Source organism: Penicillium angulare (assembly GCF_028827245.1).
Source record: "Penicillium angulare strain IBT 27051 chromosome Unknown utg000004l_segment0_segment0, whole genome shotgun sequence".
Classification (NCBI taxonomy): domain Eukaryota; kingdom Fungi; phylum Ascomycota; class Eurotiomycetes; order Eurotiales; family Aspergillaceae; genus Penicillium; species Penicillium angulare.
In genome coordinates this window covers 6,354,891-6,374,658 of record NW_026623163.1, presented here as the reverse complement: position 1 = coordinate 6,374,658, position 19,768 = coordinate 6,354,891, and the positions used below count along the sequence as shown (strand labels likewise).

Below are 19,768 nucleotides of genomic sequence, written 5' to 3'. Positions count from 1 at the left end.
CTTCGAGCCCTTTTTTCCTTCATTATGACTGCTCAGTATGCTCAGCAGGTTCGCGAAACTACTCCACCTCAGGCTGCTCGCACTCCACTACCAAGATACTATGCTGGACGAAAGAACCTGCAACGCATCCGCGACTCAACAGTCCCCTCAACCTCCCTCGAGAACCCTCACTCTTCCGAATCTGTCTACAGCGATGAGAAATCCATCTTCAATGCAATCAGAGTGACCACGCCGAACGAGGAGTCCCACGGCCATGACTATCCCTACGACATGGGCCATATCATGGAACGAGGTCTCGCAGCCAACATAGCCATGCTAATTCCACCTGAGTCTTCTCAAGATGGCGGCTCCACTGCTCAGCACCGACAAAATCAAAATTCAAGACCACGATTAGACAAGACCGCATGGCGAAGCCAGTTATTGTCCGAGCAAGACGCTCATCATAAGTTGCAGCTGGGCTCAGCTCCATTAGACAAGATGCACAACCAGTCTTCAATGAGTAAAAGTCACCGCAAAGCCATCTCGCTAGATGCATGTGCCACGCACCGTCCCTATCCTAGCCCTCGTTGGCTGGTATCGAGTATCCCAGCGGCTGTCACGTCTGTTCAACCGAAGTACCCTCCTCCAGAAAGGGTACTCACGCCTCCAGGTCTTCCTTCATTCAATACCCCGGAAGCAATGTATTGCTCTGCCCAATTCATGGTCGGACACACGGCTGCATCGCAGAATCAGCGCGGGACAAATACTTCAAACGGCTATCGTTCGATATCTTATGGAGGGGCTATTCGCAGATTCTTGGGCCTGCCATCTACCAATGACTCCTCCGCTAACAACGGCATTGTTGGTATCGGGCGAGCTCCAGATGGAACGATCGTTCAAGGTAGGTTCCTCTATCGTCAGAGTGGCCATGGCACAAATCAGACAAGAAATATGCACGATCACCCATTTCATCGGAGTAATCTTCCCACTGCTTCATCTCAGCCAGCCCCAGAGAGTATCAGGAATGAAAGTGAAAGAGCCCGGGAAGGCGAGGAGCCCGCAAAAAGTACAATTGCCCGAAGTTCTCATCGGAAAAGAAATAATACGCACTTGGGGCTCTCGTTACTTGGTCGACCTCTTACTGCACGAATCGATGAGTTGTATCATAGGGCCATTGCAGGTCCTAGTCAAAGAACATACGCTCAACCGGTTCCAGACTGTATGATATCTCCACTTCAGCTACCGCAGGCTCAATACAGTTTCTCACAAACACAACCTGATTCCCAGGTTCAAGTTGGTGATGGAGCGCTGGAATCGTGTGGATTCAGATTTTCTGATCTTTTTGGCTGGCTTCCCATTCGTATATATCTTTGCTGCTGTGCTAAAGGTCCTTCCCCTTGTTTTATTGATGAGAACAACGAAGATGACGACTCTGAAGGCCCGCTTGAAGCTATTGTTTCCAGGGAGACATATGCCACTGCTCGAACTCGGATATCTGGGCTGGATGGTGGAAATGCATTGATTGGTGATGGTAATTGCATTGTTCAAGAGCATGTGGTTGGCTCTGCGTCTGTTTCATCATAGATTCTTGTTCTAATGCGCGCTCTTGTTTGTTTTATTGACTTCTACCTTTCCTTCTTTCCTTCTTTCCTTCTTACCAGATGTTTTTCATTCGTCTGTTGCCTTTCCAAGAAGTGTTTATTCTTATACTATATACACTCTCTGTTGACCAGGCTTGCTGGGCTGCTTTTCATAGGGATACCTGCTGTTACTTAGAACTTGAATAGAATGCATTGGTCGTTCGCTTACATGGAATCGGATCATTTTGCATCACGTTCTTGTAAGAAAAAAAAGGAAGATGAAACATAAACACAGAAATCAAGCCCTCCAAGTCGATGCTCCGAATGCTCGGGGCTATACTCATACTGGACCCACTCCGATATCCCCAGATGGGGCGGCCAATGGGAGATACCCCGGTATAGTAACCCCCAGCACCTCAACAGCCTAGTCTTTTGTCCAATACTAACTTAGCGAGAATTGCTAATACCACCCCTCAAATGGCTAAACCCACCCCTTCTAAGCTCACCGCCGTATTTGTAATACCACAAGGCACAAAGGCATCAATTTTCTGCCGGCAGCATGAATACGGTCCAGAATTAAATCTCATCTCCACGTAAAAAGCTTCCATTTTACCACACATTTAACGACATTTAATATGCAAGCAAGTTATCTTATTCCAAGCTAAACCTAAAGAGGAAACAGAGGCTGATTTTAAAAACACCGGCAAATGCATTTTCAGTCGAATTAACTAGCAAATCTGTTGATCAACGGACACCCAGGCCTTTTATGCCCCTCTACACCACAATTTCCACATGTATTAAGTCTCCTCTGAGATTGCACAGTTGGTGGCTACTAAGAGCCTTGTTAGGACCATTGCTCATAAAACTCATAATCTACAGTATCTTCAACAGCATCTAGCTGCTCCTATAAGCTTAGGATCCACCCCTATAATCCCTCTAGGCCTCAGGGGTCTTACTGGGCCCCCGAGGCCTATAATGTGGCCACCGAGGCTTGTGATGCTGTATACAATCCTCGCGATATCTATACCCTCTAATCATCCCGAATTCTTAGCTCCTATATACAAAGAAGATCTAGATGAAACTGTGGTGAATCAGCCTCCTGAAGATACTACTGTAAGTAGAAGAGATCAAGAGGAAGTGGCTTTTTCTCATTATAATATAGAATAATTTGATGGATGCATAGAATGCCCCTGCCTTTACCGCATATACAGAAAATAGGAATTTAAGGTTTTTCGATATGGATAGGTAGATATATATTAATTTCTTTCTCTAGACGGCGAATGGCTTCAAGGGAAATTCTCTATATGAGATTTGGTAGTAAAAATGTATAGGATTAATGATCTATGAATCGTCCAAGTGTCTGGTCATATAACTAATATTGAATATTTGAATATTGACGTTTAATTGTCTGTTTAAAGATATTAAAGGCTCCAAAGAGAGAAGTTGAGGTTCCCTAGCTAAATTTTAATAGAAAATCCCTTAATAATAATAGGAGAATTACCTATTGATCACGTTTAAATGCCTAATGTGCCGACTTATTTCGAGATGTTGCTACCTCACCAAAGTGAAAATAATGCCGAGTATAATGGTGTAAAAACATCTTCGTATATATTGGGTTAAGCCATTCCTTCTGGATATAACGAATTAGCTTAGAGAAGATCTCATAACAGTAAGTTTGCTGAAATTCCTGCCATTTTTGTTCGAAATCTTAAGGTGTTAAAGTAGTAACAATTTTATGCTAGAACTATTTTATTCTCCACTACCGATGAAGCTTCTCCTGCTGTATACACCCATTCTTCAAAGAGAATATCTCTTGTTTTTTTGTAGCTTCTTTAATCTCCTATTTAAGATACTGACGAATAGGAGTATGTGTATGGGTAAGGATGTACTTATTGATATGCTATAAACAAAGTATATAGTTAAGTGTAAAAACCATTGGTATAGTACTGAGAATTGTAAGCTCTTTGTCTGTAAATATAGTCAATGGCTCAGGGATTGATTCTACTGCTAATACTGATTGTAATTGTTGTAATGCCCAGTAAAATGAATTAGTAGTAGAGTCTAATAAAAAACAGAAGCTAGCGGAGAATGTCTGGTTTGTTGATATTATTCTAGTAATATCAAGCAATGGTATTTTGAACTTGTTAGTTTTAAATATTGTATCTATCTAAAGAATATAGGGAAAAAGATGTAAAAATCTAATAGAAGTCCGGTGGATAGCGAATAAAGCAAGTAAAATATTGTTGTTATCTGATCTATAGCGGATATACCAATCCCCTGAATTTGGGAGGTCTTAGAGAAGTGTTTGAATAGATAAGCAGCCGCCAAGTTGTCTTTTGTTAAGATCCATCTTAATATTATAGATGTTCTTCACAATAATATATTCGCCTTTATTCCTGAGCTGATCTATAATCTAGCGAGGCTAAAGCCCCTGCTAGATAGCCTGTTCAATCTCCAAACCTCTTTTTTTTATAGCTATTTGGTAAAGATAAGGAATATTAACAATAGGTGATAGTGTATAGTTATGGCTACTATTTCTAATTTCCAATAACTATATATCTCCATATCGACGAAGAATAACCTTAAATAGACAGTTACACTTTTTTATACAGCCTCTTCTGCGTTTTTCTGCATTAAGTCCTATAGTCCAGCGGTCACAATATTCACCACCTCGCTAGTATTGATAAATAACCTTAAGTTTTACCCTGTTAGAGGATTTTGAGCGTTTTGAAACAACTACATAGCCTTAGGTAGCTACAAATTGATTCATCTCGGTTTGAGCTTTATCCGGCGAAGAATACTCAAGTTTCCAGGGCGGATTTAGCTTAAATAGAGGGAAACTTGGCTCAATATCTAAATATATATCAGCTAATAGCTCTTCGGGATATTAAGTCTCTTTATTATAAATTATATTGATAGTGTTAAGAAAATCATCGCGGAATGTAGGAGGAGGGGTAGTTAACAGTCTAGGACTAGACATAAGAGATTCAGTAGTTTCTAGTAACATAATAATAACCAAATAGCTTCAAATTTTCAGGGGTAGTAGAGAAGATAGAAAATAACAATACTCTAAAAGAAGAAATCATTTTAGCGAAGGGGAGATATTCAAATATATGTTTAAAATATTGTTATTACTTAAAATATTGATATAGTAACGGGAGTAATAAAAATACATATTCCTGAGGGTACTGTAGGGCCTCGGCAGCCAATTAGCTTCTCTTAATATTTCTATAAACAGTAGGTCACATACTTACTACACCTCGCCATACTTTGCTATTTCCCTATTATTTACCTTTACATAGTAACTTTATATATTTTAACCCCTACTTTGATTTACTACAGCAATACTATTTTAAACCATTTTTTAAAACCCTTCTGGATTAATAAATATACGTTATTTAATAATCACGTACTAAAATATAATTGATTGTTATCAAAGAATAGAGATATCCGGGCGCTCCGCAATAGACACCTTTTTTGATGTGGTTTGGTGTGGTTTGGTGTGTCGGGGCGTCCACCGCCTCCATTGACCGCCCATTTTAAATTACACCGCCTTGTTAACGGCTCATATTACAAATACGGCAGAATTTCCCAAAGCGGCTTAGAAGGGGTGGGTTTAGCCATTTGAGGGGTGGTATTAGCAATTCTCTAACTTAGCATTGGTTGCCTGAAACTTGGACCTCGCCCCCGCATTGCCTACCGATAGCCCCCGGTCAGCTTTCTTCAACTTGAAACGCCTTGAAATTGAGTAGAGTCCCCAGGCCTTCTTCCTCTTTGCTTTTGACCTGTGATGCGCAGAGTCTTTGCTTTTTTAAAATTATTTTTCAAAATGCGTTTTCTTGTCCTATTGATCTTCACATTTTACGGCCTTGCTCAAGGTTCCCTGGCGTTATTCCAGGATCAATACATCTTTTCGGCTCATGAAAATAAGTTCAGGTCGCCCTGGATATTAAATTTGACCAAAAAGTCGAATGGGCTCGTGAGCATTTCAAGATCCCCGGTCTAGCTGTGGCAGTCTCTCATGGTGAAACATCTTTCAAGGTCGGTTACTCACGCCTCAACACATCTGCAATTACCTCATATGATGAATTAACCAAGAATGGTAAAGAGCTACGGCGTTTCAGATATCACCACCTCCAAGTCAGTGACAGAGCACACACTTTTCATGATAGGGAGTACAAGCAAGGCATTCACTGCCGCCGCGATATCTCTTCTTGTCGATGATAATATCAAATTTCCAAACATCCATTGGAACACCCCAGTACATGGCATCATTCCAACGGACTTCGTGCTCAACGACTCATGGGCAACATCACAAATGACAATAATTGACATTTTATCTCATCGCTCGGGTTTTCCACGTCACGACAGGGTATGGCTCGCTAACATAACGCTTCAAGAAGCTGTGCAATCAATTCGACATCTTCCACTTACAGCATCCCCACGTACAGAATTCCAGTATTCCAATCTCATGTACAGTGTAGCAGCTCACATCATTGAGACGGTGACAAATCAGTCTTTTCAATCCTTTTTAAGAGACAACATCTGGTTACCACAGGACATGACGGAAACCTATCTTTACCTCTCGGATGCTAAAGATGCACATCAAGATATTTCACAAGGCTACTTCGAAGACTTGAATGGTAAAGTGATCTCCAGCGACCAAGTTTCCATTGATATTCTCCGCGGGGCAGGTAATATACTCTCATCCGTCTCAGACTATGCAAAGTGGATTTCAACACTCCTGAATTGCGGACCGCCTCTTTCTCCAGGGACTTATGGAATGTTATTTGGTGCCCAGTTTGTTGCGGAACGGAATCCAACTGAGCCCTTTCAAACACCTACGCTTTATGGCCTTGGGTGGCAGATTCAGGTGTACAAGGGCGAGACGATAATATCGCATGGAGGGTCACAGATAGGGTACGGAGCATCTGTTGTTCTCTTACCAGAGCGGAACTTTGGCCTGGTTATACTAGGGAATAATATGAATGGTACCAGTGCTGCAGCGGATATACTTGCCTATCATATTATAGATGAGGAATTGAAGATTCCACTCGAACAGCGGTATGACTGGGTTACAAGGTATAACAATATGACACCTTTCAGGCTTAAGCTGACCTTCTCTGTATCATACACTTCAAGTGACTAACCTCGAAAACAGAGCCGACGCAGCCATGAACACCACCCATCTCTCCAAACACCTATTATCAGAGATTTATCCCAAACTGCCCTCCCCACCTTTATCAAATCCTTTGGATTTATCTGCTTTTGAGGGATACTATACACATCCAGCATATCCAGATCTAAGAATATCAACCGATTGCATTAGCAACAGCAAAGCATACGAAGTTTTGAACCGGACAACACCCGATTTATGTATCTTGCATACAAGACCGAATGATTATTCTAAAGATATGGAGTGGGGTCTTTTCCATGTATATGGTACTTATTGGCTTCAAATTGTATTGTGGTCGGGTGGACTCAGTGCTGCTCGCATCGAGTTTTCGATTGGTTCTGATGGGTTGGTGAGTCGGTTGGGTATTGAGATTGAACCTGCTATGGCGCAGAAAGGAGAAAAGATATGGTGGACACATATTTCACCTTGAAATTGGGAGGTATTCAGTTGAATCGCTGGGTACATACATGTGCAGATATCCCTCGTTAATCTGAAATAATGTAGGCCATAAAATTTTGTTCATTTTATCAAGGTTTTTTTGGAGATTCGTAACGTTAACTATGTAGTATGCAAGCAAAATAATTCAGGCCACACAAAATGTTCAAGTTAACGAGGTTCTTATTAACGAGGGAGGAGTGTACTTAGTGCCAGCCGTGCCAGGGGCACTCATTCGTATGCGCTAACTAATTAGTGTCCCCTGGCGCTGCGACTACCCAGCAGGGCTACCGATCCACCTGGGCAGGAACTTGAGGTAAAATATTGGAAGACCTATTAGAGTCTCCAAGGTTGGATTGGTAAAAGCTCTAACTTGATCGAGGAATTGGGATACTATCTACAATATAAAGGAAGAAAATATTGCGTGTGAGAGCTCATAAATTCATCTAGATGCTAAGCGGTCTTACCCGGAAAGACCCCGTAGAAATGTAGTTGTAGCCTTATAATTTGCTACCGGATTGATCCTTGGTAGCTAAAAATGACATGACGGGGAAGGATTAGGGAGGGAAGGGACAATGGGGGCACATGAGGCGCAAGTGATTAGATTAGAAGGACATTAAGGGTAAGAATGCATGCAAGTAGTGAATCGTTGGGTTGAGGGCTCATCTGCAGTACGCAGTCGTTGATTGTTGCTTGTTAAACATGACAAGGGATCTTCAGACCATGTACTTGGCCAGGTAATGTATAGCATATAGAGAATAATTGGGGCAGAAGGAGGAAGGAGAAGAAGGTTCAAAGTCCTTCGAAGAAGGGGCAGGCGTCGATGATATCTTCGTCGTCGTTGGCGAAATCCCAACCCACAATACGTGGATCCACGCTTGCACAGACTATCTTGCGAGAATCGAATTGTACTTTGAAGACCCTCGAAGTGGGTGGAGTAGGTTGAACACGGGGACGTGCATGGTGATGGTGATGATGGTGGGCCATGATTTGTTGTAGGGCTTGTGGGTTGATTTGAGGACGTTGGGGCTGTTGAAGTTCTTGGGGCTGCTGCTGCGTATTATTTTGTTGTGCAAGCCCGATAGGAGCTGGATTGACATTGGCGGGAAGAGGAGGAGGGGGCATGCCGTCGCTCATGTCGTCCTGTTCCGAGACAACTTCGGTACTCGGTGTAGGTGTACCAAGAATGGGTGCAAAGTCGGGAACAGCAGCTGGGCCCGGTGCTGAAGTACCTGCAGGAGCTTGAGCCGCAGGTAAAGTCATGAGAACTTGTGCTGCCTGCAATTGCTGGACTTGTGCTGAGACAGCGGCTCGTGCGGCTGGTGTTAGAGTGGCACGCGCGGCATTTGCAATGGCATCGGCTTGGCGTAGCTTATGACCGATGGTCCAGGCCCCGTCCCGATCTTTGTGCCATATCAATATAGATTCATCGTAGGACCCGGATACAATACGGCCCCAAACACTACCTCCACCGCCTGGCGGGATCTTTGCTCCCAGGGCAGAAATATCACGGGGATCGCGAGACCCGGCGGTATTTGACGTGTAGCCGGAACGCCGTAAGGCCCGGGGACCTAGGTCAACAGGGTCGCCATCTTGATGTGCTTTCCAGAATGCGTTTTCCACTTCCAACGCCTCTCGCCGCAAATCCTCATCGGCGCCCGGAGGATCACCAAACCCTGCTTGGACAGTACGGACTAGGTTCTGATGTCCTCGAAGAACTGCGACTTCAGCCCCAGTAATGTGGTCATAAATTCGGACAGTGTTGTCGTTGCTCCCACTTATGATTCTTCGGCTATCAGATTGGACGCATGCAATCCCCTTCTCATGGCCCATCAACGTCTTCAAACATGCACCTGTACGAACGTTCCAAACTTTGATCATACGATCCCCCGAAGCTGTAACTATCTCATCACCATGAAGTTGCATGGCATTCACGGCTGCGCCATGGCCCTCAATTGTCATCAGACGCGAATAAGGTTCTAATGGTTTGAAATGGCCATTTGCCAAGCTAGCTTCCAAAATATTTGGTGCCATTTCATTGAGATCAACAATGTATGAAGGATAGGTAGCACCGCCACCCCTGCAGATACGGGGGTAGTTCTCATCAGTCACTGAGAGTTCTTGGCGATTCCAAACTTTGACAGTCCGGTCCTTCGAACATGTTACCAAAAAACGACTATCGAATTTGAGATTCAAAACGGAATCAGTGTGCGCATTCGTGATTTGGTGGATCATTTCGCCCGTGGAAAATCTCCAAGCGATTATAGAGCGGTCACTACTGCCGGAAATGACAATGTCCTCTTCGGGGGTCGGATCAAATTGAAGGCATAGCACTGATTTGGCATGTCCAACCAGTGGCTTGTGCCACAATCGCTTGGTTTCCAAATCCCAGATGCGAACAGTCTTATCACGACTCCCGCTAACCAGCCATTTCCCTTGGAACTCGATAGCGTAGACACACTCTCGATGGGCTTCCTCTGGGTATGATGGATGGGGTAGCTGGAAATTCTTAAATCGACCTCGATGCCAATTCGCTTCGAGTCGGCGACGTTGCTTGTACAGGTGGACCCAATTGATCTTTGCTGTTCCATTCGAGCGTCGAACAAGTAAAGATGAATACAGTGGTGGTATTAGGTTGGATATGAAATGATGAGAGGAGGTAGGTTGTATTATATCCATTTCGTTGAAGGGCAGAGAGGAAAAGCCGGTTACATCAGTCATATGGTGGTCTCCCTCGTTATCGGCTTCAGCATGGAGGCGGCCGCTGTTATTCTTGGGAATTAGGCCATTAGCACGCCTTGATGCAAGCCATGTTTCTAGAACGCGCTTTTTATGCTTTGGCTCTCCAATATCAATTTCCGAGTATCTTGGGCGTGATTTGCGGCTTTGAGGAGATAATGCCTCTGAATGTTCTTGCTCGAAATTTTGAATCGCACGTGTATCTGCCCGCCAACCTTCATTGATGTAGAGCACCCTCCAGAGGCCAGAATCGAGGATTCGGTTACGCCAGGAACGGGATGCAAGGGTCGCATTCAAAAGGGTGGGCGCGTCAAGATAGGAAAATATCTCGAATGTTAATTCTGGCGGTAGCTTGACGACGGGGTCCATGTGCAGTAGTGGAGTGAGACGTTCTACGACACCAGCAATCGTGGAAGTTGAAAGCGATCGCAGGAGACTGTATGCAAGTTCTGTGGTTGAGGGGCTGCATGTGAGCGGGTGGGAATTTCGAAAGAGGCTTTGGGAGGGGGAGGGGAGGTTGAAGGCTCTCCCTTCACATAGAAGCAGTACTTACCAGCTCTATCGGACTCTCGTTGGGCAAGCACCCATTCTGGAATCATCATGGCATTTTCTGTAGGTGGCTCTTTGTCTGACTGGCTGCGAGTATCGTCTGAGTAGCCTTCGTCTACCTTGAAAGATGGTGAAAGAGTGGACGGCGCAGTGTATGTCGGAAAGGCCGGGAGGGTTGTGGTCTGAAGGCGAATGGTTTGATGGAAAGAGGCGTCTGGTGCCTGATCTTCCTCCATGAGTGCTATAAGCAAGACAATATGGGGTAAGGCTTCGAAGTGAGGATGCCTCAAGGTTTCGGGGGCGAAGATGAACGACGGGTGAGGGTTTAGCTCAGCAATGAACACAGTCCGGACTTGGGGACTGGCCACGCCAGCTGAGGGACAAAAAATAAAAGAGTCGCTGTGTTCTATGTCTTGGAACCCACACGGTGGTGAACCCTTTTGCACAGGAATAGATGATGGAGGTTCGCGTTGGCCTGCATGTCACGTCACGGAGGTGCGGGATCCACTTGGAAGAAAGTGATAGATCGGGTGGAGAGCAGTCAATGTATCAGAAAGTGTAAGCCATAAACCATGAATCGGGTCGCACGGGGGTTTGATTGTGATTTCGGAAGGAGAGAAAGCAAAATGAATTTGATTGAGAATGGAAGTCTGCCGAAATCAATAAACATTGTCCATGGTTCGTTTGGAATGGCAGACTCAAACATAGATCACGTGATGGTCAGGCAGTCATGCCTGTTATATGGGATGAATAGAGTACATACAGAAGAGATTGATAACATATCATATGTCAAGTTGAAATTGAATATGGACTGTATTTAGACTCGGAATGGTCGTCTAAACTAATTATTATCTGTAATAATCTCATACTACTGCAGTATATTAATCAGTGGCTTGAGAATGTACTACATATAGATTGGAGCCCACCCAAATATAAGGGGGGTCGATCCCATTCCGAGGGTTACTTTCCAAGCAGCTTGAGCCCTACTGGGACATTTTGGAGGATTATGTAGTATACACACCTTTCCAATTAAGTCCAGATATAATCTAGAGACCCTCCCACTAAGCACTTAATCGAACTCTCGAACTTCCACCTTTTTAAAACTCTGTCTACTCGTAGCATCATGAAGAAGTCCTTCGTCTCAGGTTGATGAGACTCGTGCCCCTCCCCACATCCCACCGCCCGAGATGGAACACGCGCTAAACCGCTTCGGGCAACTGAACAGTCCTCTCCTTCCGCTCCCTCCTTTCCTCTCCCTCTGCTCAATCATCGCTGCCCCTCGATTTTGAGTCTGTTGGCCTTGATTCAGGTAACTAGGGTGCTAATATATCTTGTTGGAAGTTGAATCTTCCTCTTTCCCTCCTTGGCTACTTCCCGCAGTCCTAGTGACCGGTGGCCTTATCAACAGGGGGTTTCGAAAACCGCTCTTTATTCCGTGAGTCGGCTACTATCTGCCCGGCTGCAGTATCTACTTCCGACTCGGAGAAGAGAACTTAGATATTAAAAAAAGAAGTCAAACATACCGAGCAACCCCATAGACTGGGATCCGCCGTTTGTGAAAGGAATCCTCTTTTCCCTACCTTTCTTTTGGATTTTTGGGTCACCGCCCCTCGGAGGAAAGTGGCGGCGCGTCCGTGAGATTCGGGTTTCTGTCGATTTATATCCTTGTCCCTGTATCTTCTCAGCAGGCTTATCCCAGCTTATACACGCCCAGCGACTTCGCCACTCGTGGTAACACATACGTGACACCTTCGCCAAGTTCTCGGAATTCCACCGAACATTCTACGCCCTCTCTGCGCGCGGTGCAGCCCCCTTCTCCTATACCAACCTTGTCGCGGGAAACACATGATCGGCATCCCGTCGGCTCGACATTCGTCGATTCCCCCGCTCATATATACATATATCCCCAGTCTGCTGCGCGGATTCGAGCTGAGCCTGGCTGGTCTGACTCATTTACCCGGTCGAGGTATTCGAACATGATCGATACCGCCATCATGAGCGGAATTCCGATCGCCGAGGACAATATCATCAACCGACGCGGTGGTGAATCGATCTATCAAAGCTGTGTCAACTTGAAACGTCGACTCTCAGAGGTGCCTACATTTGAACCATGGCTGGAAAAGATGGACGACGAGGATCGCGAGCGGGGAAACACAGACCCTGTAGCTGCGCTGTGGGGCTGCCTCCGTGATGGTTATCCCCTGCTCAGCATCTACAATGCGTCTGGTCCAGATGAGCCGTTGGCTGTCGACCCAGTCAAAGTCCCCGAGGCGAAGCGTCCCAAAGCAGCCACATTCAAATTCCTGCAGGCATGTCTGCAGGATTTGGCCTTTCCTCAGCAAGATTGCTTCTTAATCACAGATCTTTATGGTGAAAGTACAACTGGTTTTATAAAGGTGATCAAGATGGTTAATCGCGTAGTGGATATCCTCGAGATGCAAGGGCAACTCAAGCGCCCATCTGTGACAGATGCCCCGGACAATGTACAAGGAGCTGTGAAGCTCACTAAACGCGAGCACATTCTCAAGGAACTTCTGGAAACTGAGCGCGATTATGTCCACCATTTGCAGAACTTGCAGGCCCTCAAGAAGGAACTGGAAGAGACTGGTGCTCTGACAGGTGATGCAAGCCACTCAATCTTCTTGAATCTCAATAACTTGCTGGATTTTGCCCAGCGGTTCTTGATTCGCATGGAGCAACATTATGCTCTTCCCGAGAGTATGCAAAACTGGGGCCTTCTATTCTCGGCTAACGAAGACGCTTTTCAACAATATGAACCATTCATTGCGAATCAAATGCGTTGCGATGAGGTTTGTATGAAGGAATGGGATAAAATTAAGAACGCACCCCGCCATATCGATCTTCAGCAAATGGTTGCGCAACCTAAGACATTGAATGGTTTCTTCGTCAAGCCCTTTCAGCGTTTGACTAGGTATCCGCTCATGCTATCGGTAAATTGATCTCACATTCTCTCCCGGACCCCTTCAAGTTGACTAATGTATTTTTCGCTGCTTTTTAGGAGCTGCGCAAACAATTGGAGGATGAGCAACTCAAAGCAGATATCACGGGAGCCATCGACTCCATCCAGAACGCCCTCGACTCGGCTAATGAAGCCATTCACAAGGAACACTTGGCTGCAGCCGTAGTCGACTTGTCCGAGCGAGTAGATGATTGGAAGGCTCTTAAGATGGACTCATTTGGAGAGCTCCTTCGCTTTGGTACATTTGCGGTGGTCAAGGGAGATAGTGGAAAGGATAACGAGAGAGAGGTGCGTCCCAATGACTTAACTATGCACCCGTCGTCCAATACCCCCAAGAGGTTATTTGCTAATAGCACTTCTTAGTATCACATTTTCTTGTTCGAGCGCATCCTTCTGTGCTGCAAAGACATCAACCCGAATAAGCAGAAAACAAAACTCATGATGAACAAAGACAAGCCATCTCTTACAGCCAAAGGAAAGGCGCGTCTTCAGCTAAAGGGTCGAATTTACATGGCAAATGTCACCGACATTGTCTGTCTTCAAAAGCCCGGTTAGTACATGTTGTGTTGCGATTAGAAAAAAAGCACGTTGCTAACGCTGCTACTAGGTCTTTACCGCATTCAAATTTTCTGGAAGGGTGATCCCGGGGTGGTCGACAATTTCATTATTCGTTATGTGAATGAAGATACCATGCGCAATTGGTACAAGGATATCGATACGCAACGGGCAATTCAATCGGAGCGACGCACTTTGCGGAATACTGGCACCTCTGACAGCGAGTTTACCTATATGGAAAACATGGCCAACATACCGAATCCATACCAGCAAGAGTTTGAAACTGATGATGTGAACAAGGACGGGGCTTATTACTCTGAATTCCCAATGAGTCGCAATGCGTCCAGTACTAGTCTAAGAACTCGTTCAGCAACAGGTGGTAGCACCGGCTCCGTTCCACATCCTAATGGGCGGCCACGATATGCAGGAGGCACTGACCCGACATTATCTGTCCATACCCAATTCTCAGGTGCTGGCAACATGTCACCCACTGACCGCAACATGAGCTCATATTTTTCACCAACAGAGACCCCGTCCACACGTTCCAGTTCCCAGTCGACCGGGTTCTCATTTGGCCGTCAAAATACCAACTCTACTTCTGCATCATCAGTTTGGAACGAAGAAAGTAATCGTTATACCGCGCCAGCATTGTCTCGGGCAACCTCAAGAGATGGCAGCACACCCACAGGGTATTTCCCCCCTCCGCAACCAAACGGCCGTGGTAATCAGCGTCCATCCTTGCCACCCCTTTCCGGGCCCCAGGCTGCTTCTAATGGAACCGCTCAGCGCATGCGCTCCGCTAGCAGCCCTGACATCCATCATCACAACAATTTACCTCCCGAGTCGCGTCGATACATGGGAGCCCACACAATGCAAACGGTTGACAATGTTCCTGTCCCGCCAATCCCCGCACACATGGCCAATATGAAAGCTCCAGTAAACCGAAGCCAGAATAATTCACCCACCAACAGTCAGCTTCCCATTCGCACGCAGCCGCATCACCCAACACACTTCTCGGAGCCAGAGTATAACGAGTCTCGTATTTCGGGTCAGCTCTCTGAACATGCCACATCCCCGTTGACTCAAGAGGCAGATGGTGATCCATTTATGCCGACGCAGCTGAAGGCAAAGGTCAACTTTGATGATAATTATGTGACGTTGGTGATTGCGACTAATATCCTCTTCCGCTCCCTGACCGATCGTGTGGATGCCAAATTGGCCCGGTTCACAAATCGATCCATCGGCAATAAGACTGTTCGCCTACGTTATCGAGATGAGGACGGCGATTTCGTCACCATTGACAGTGACGAGGCTGTTCAACTCGCCTTTATGGAATGGCGTGAGCAGCATCGCGATATGCTAGCGAAGGGCCTTGTTGGTGAGATCGAATTGTACTGCCAAGTTGTGGATTAAATGGCTGTACTCTCCACTATACCAATTACGTACCCTTTTTTGTTGAATGTGCTTCCCCTTCCCACCATTTTCTTTCTATTTGATCCCTCCCTCCCCCTATATCATCTCCCCGGGGAACGTCCATATACGTTTGTCTTCATTGAAATCATTGCATCACTGTGGCGCTTGTTCTCCATTTATCTCTCGCCTCCCTCCCCCATCTTATCTTCCCCAACTGGATTGGTTTGGGTCTGTTGAGCAGCCACTCTTGGAGAGAGACGAGCTCCCCATCCGTTCCCCCTTTCTTTCATTTTTACCCTTGACGAGCTATGAATTTTCTTTGATCTCCCAAGGGATGCATTTGCATAATGAGTTTGAACGTGGCATGAACGGTGTTGGAGGCATGAAGCGGCGGCCTGTCTTGTTGGACAACTATTTATCCCCATTTATTTACTTTTACCCTTTTTTTTCAACGTCCCGTTAACCTCGGATCGCCCGTGGCGGGGAGTGCACGAATGTCTTGTTTGATCTACAAATTCGCTGAATGTCCATGAACGTATGAAGCACCTTCTATGATGTATGCATACTTTGATAGTTTATTTTTTTTGGGAGGAGACAGCCTGTACGTGGGCAGGGTTCTGAGCGATTTTGGCAAATCCATGTTGATCTTTTTTGATCTTTGAAATTTTATATGTGTGCGTTTTACATTGTACTCCTTACTACTCCAGTAGAAGTCTACAATAGTATTGTTCGTGGCGTCATGCCGATCGGGATGCCGGTCTCTTTTCTAATCTCGGCACTTATCGATGCTTGGCATAGAGCTAACATGTATCATGTATGAAATCTGCAGGAGCTAAAAGTTATACAGCTTCCCCAGACTTACAGACTCTACAGACAAAGTGATAGATCCTCTTGAAGTCCGGGGAATCTACATAAGCTCTATTGTACCCAAAAGGCTGCAGATCGACCTCATAGAATCCTTCGGCGCGGGGTTGTAGCAATAGTTAAGTTCCACCAGGATTTTGGTGCCCAACAGTTGAAACAACTCTCAGGTCTCATTGTATTCCGTGCTCCATATTCCGCCCCTTTTGGATCTGCGGGGACTTCGGCGTAGAGTAGAGCCAGGTGCGGTGGATTCGTCGAATCGTGGTTCAGCATTCACACCGTTCCAACGGAGAGGGCCACCTCATCGGTGACTGCAGTGGGAACCAAAACTAGTTAAACAAGGTCAACACCTTTTTCCCCTCTTTTTTCTTCCTATCCAATTTTTATTTTCCCCTTTTCTATTTCTTCATCTGTGAGTTACGTCACATCAGCCATTATCTCTTAAACACAAAAAAAGAAAAGCCAAGCATGTCGTTCTCCGGTCGCCGAGTGAGCATCTTGCGTCCTTCTAGCGACCGCCGCTTCTCCGCTAGCAAGAGTCTCTCTGAGAACGGTAAGTACCTATTGATGGAAATTTCAGCCATTGACCCCCCTCAATACAATGGAGAAGATATATGGAATAGCAAGAAATCAACAAGAGTCAACCCCGCTAACTTTGTCCCCCACTAGAGCAACGCTCCGAAACTCATCGTCAGTTCCGTACCGCCCACGAGGGTCACCGACCCCACGCTGGTCTCGATGCTTCCCGTGCTTCTACCGGTGTTGTCTGGTGCACGGAACGTGCTACCGAGCACGGATACGCCGAGGATCCTCACAACTGGGCCAATCTAGGCCAAGGTGCCCCCGAGGCCGACGATGGGATCGAGGGTAGTTTCCCCCGCCCGACGTCGATCCCAATCACCTCCGCTGCTCGGGAGTATGGCCCGACCGCCGGTATCAAGCCTCTGCGTGCGGCCGTTGCCCGTCTGTATAACGAGCACTATCGTCAAGGAAAGGAGAGTCAATATACCTGGGAAAATGTCTGTATTGTGCCCGGTGGACGTGCGGGTTTGATTCGTATCGCTGCTATCCTGGGTAACTCTTACCTATCGTTCCCTATTCCCGATTACTCTGCGTACTCGGAGATGTTGTCACTGTTCAAGAACGTAAGTCAAAGTCATGGAGAAATGGAATTGGCATATGCTGACCTCTGCATCATCATAGATTGCCCCCATTCCCATGCCGCTGTCTCAAGAGGACCACTACCACATTCACCCCAACAAGATCGCCGAGGAGATCGCTCGTGGTACTCAGGTGCTGCTCACATCTAACCCTCGTAACCCTACGGGTCACTTCGTCTCTCACGACGAACTCGCCGAGATTCAGGATATCTGCCGTGACCGTGCCACTCTAATTCTGGACGAGTTCTACGGTGGTTACAACTATACCACTGACTGCGACGGTTCCACCATCAGTGGTGCTGAGCACGTCGTTGATGTCAACAAGGATGGTGAGTCTTCCCTTAACTCTCTTATCCAATCTCACAACCAAACCAACCCCACTAACCCATAAACTCCAGACGTCCTCCTAATCGACGGTCTCACCAAGCGCTTCCGTCTACCAGGCTGGCGTATCGCCTGGATCGTCGGACCCAAGGAATTCGTCGATGCCCTCGGTTCTGCCGGCTCATACCTAGACGGTGGTGCCAACGTTCCCTTCCAAGAAGCCGCCATTCCCATGCTGGAGCCATCCCTCGTCCGCGAGGAGATGAAGGCCCTGCAATTCCACTTCCGTGAAAAGCGCGACTTCGTCATGAAGCGTCTGTACGATATTGGATTCCGCATCCAAGACGTACCCCAGGCAACCTTCTATATCTGGCTGGACCTGACCTCTCTCGACCCACCCCTGCCCAAGGAGGCTAACATCTCCGATGGACTGAACTTCTTCAACGCCCTTCTGACTGAGAAGGTTATCGTTGTCCCTGGTATCTTCTTCGATCTTAACCCTGCTAAGCGTCGTGATCTGTTCGATTCTCCTTGCCACCACTTTGTGCGTTTGAGTTACGGACCTAAGATGGATGTGCTGGAGAAGGGTCTGGATGGCATTGAGCGTGTTATTAAGCGTGCTCGGGAGATGGGAAAAACCCACTGGGAGGATGAGGTTGCTGTTTCTGATGATTAGATTTATTCAGAGACATGTTCATGTTCATGACGCATGACTGTGGGAGTGCTTTGTTGCATTTCTCGGACTAATGATTATGTTTGACGTTTTGGACTTGTCTAGCTGTGCTTGACGAATACTTAGCAGAGCAAAGCGAGATAGATGGTCATTTTTGAATGAATTTTTCTGCATTTAAAGTTCTAATCATCTTTCTCACGATAAATTATGTCCCAAATGTAGCAGTCCCTCCAGCCATATTTGGAATACTTAATTAAATATCATTTCATGTAGGTATTTGATTGAGATCACTCATAAGTTGAGGCTCTCGTCGGCTCGGCTAAAAACACTCCAAATCGACCTATATCATGCCACTTATACTTCTTACTCCCATGCGACAGCTGACACTACGTGGCTGCTCTGCAAATGACCATTTCAGCCAGCCTCATGCATCAGAAGGTCATCGGGATTGGCATTTTTTCTTTTGTATCCAATGTCGATTCAGCTTCCAAACATACGCTTTTGTCCAGTGGCAATTTCAAGTTAGTCTCCGGTTGTTATCCAATTTTTATCTTGGTATCTCGAGGTCAGCCGACTGGGTTCCAGGAAAAGGAGTCTGTACATACCTTTCATAGAGTCTCTTGGACGAGACATGAGAGTCATTGATCACCTCTCATCTGCAAAAAACATTGCCTGCTACCTTGACATTGCTTACCTTTAAGAATGATAACCAGCCGTGGATACTTGCAGCGTTGAGTTTGAACCATGTTACCGAGAGATCTTATTTTCAACCATGAGAAACAACTTATTTTGCTGGAAGAGAGGTAAAATCCTACCGAATATTGTTCGCTCTATTCTGTTCTTTTTGCCAGGCAAGATCGTATGAAACAAATCATCATGCGAGATATGCGATTATTCGCAAGAAATTTCAGGCTTGAAGTCGAGCTCGTCCCATCATCTCATGAACCTAGAATATAGTACAGAACATGGTATCCCAGAAACCCTATCTGTATCAAAATGTGCAACAGACTTCCTGTAAAGAATACCGGCGTTCATTACAGTCATCATTGCGGTACTTCGCCCGGAAGCGACTTTCCAATAAACCCCCCTTAATCAAATCCATATAGTAGTCCGCGGTATTACTGTTGGATACGAGTCATTCCAAATACTCGGGAAATGCTTTCTTCGTTTGACAATAAAAGAGAATACCAGAGCCAGCTTGTGTAAAGCATACGATTAAATGATCAGTACACTACTTGGGTATAAAGGATTCGAATAGAAATCAAGATACCAGTTAGCCTCGGCTTGCCAAAGAGAAACGCGGGTGATTTGACATTTTATACCCACAGAAAGCTCGGTCCC

At 45.9% G+C, this 19,768-nt stretch overlaps 5 protein-coding genes across 5 annotated transcripts; 4 read left to right on the top strand and 1 right to left on the bottom strand.

The window, feature by feature from the left end:
- Positions 1-24: 24 nt before the first annotated feature.
- N7478_006277 (uncharacterized protein) lies at positions 25-1,563 on the top strand (the record flags this gene model as incomplete). The annotated part of the gene is made up of 1 exon (XM_056922491.1): positions 25-1,563. One exon carries the CDS (start codon positions 25-27, stop codon positions 1,561-1,563), a length of 1,539 nt encoding a protein of 512 aa, XP_056780528.1.
- A 4,095-nt stretch (positions 1,564-5,658) lies between these two features.
- Positions 5,659-7,165, top strand: N7478_006276 (Beta-lactamase-like protein; the record flags this gene model as incomplete). Its single annotated transcript, XM_056922490.1, has 2 exons — positions 5,659-6,623; positions 6,721-7,165. 2 exons carry the CDS (start codon positions 5,659-5,661, stop codon positions 7,163-7,165), a joined length of 1,410 nt encoding a protein of 469 aa, XP_056780527.1.
- Positions 7,166-7,962: 797 nt separating this feature from the next.
- On the bottom strand, positions 7,963-10,694 carry N7478_006275 (F-box and WD domain protein; the record flags this gene model as incomplete). The annotated part of the gene is made up of 2 exons (XM_056922489.1): positions 7,963-10,358; positions 10,463-10,694. The coding sequence occupies 2 exons, from the start codon at positions 10,692-10,694 to the stop codon at positions 7,963-7,965; spliced, it is 2,628 nt and encodes an 875-aa protein (XP_056780526.1).
- Positions 10,695-12,434: 1,740 nt separating this feature from the next.
- N7478_006274 (Rho family guanine nucleotide exchange factor CDC24) lies at positions 12,435-15,406 on the top strand (the record flags this gene model as incomplete). The annotated part of the gene is made up of 4 exons (XM_056922488.1): positions 12,435-13,409; positions 13,478-13,726; positions 13,802-13,988; positions 14,046-15,406. 4 exons carry the CDS (start codon positions 12,435-12,437, stop codon positions 15,404-15,406), a joined length of 2,772 nt encoding a protein of 923 aa, XP_056780525.1.
- Positions 15,407-16,738: 1,332 nt separating this feature from the next.
- N7478_006273 (pyridoxal phosphate-dependent aminotransferase) lies at positions 16,739-18,430 on the top strand (the record flags this gene model as incomplete). The annotated part of the gene is made up of 4 exons (XM_056922487.1): positions 16,739-16,823; positions 16,940-17,415; positions 17,474-17,759; positions 17,829-18,430. 4 exons carry the CDS (start codon positions 16,739-16,741, stop codon positions 18,428-18,430), a joined length of 1,449 nt encoding a protein of 482 aa, XP_056780524.1.
- Between the last annotated feature and the right edge of the window lie 1,338 nt (positions 18,431-19,768).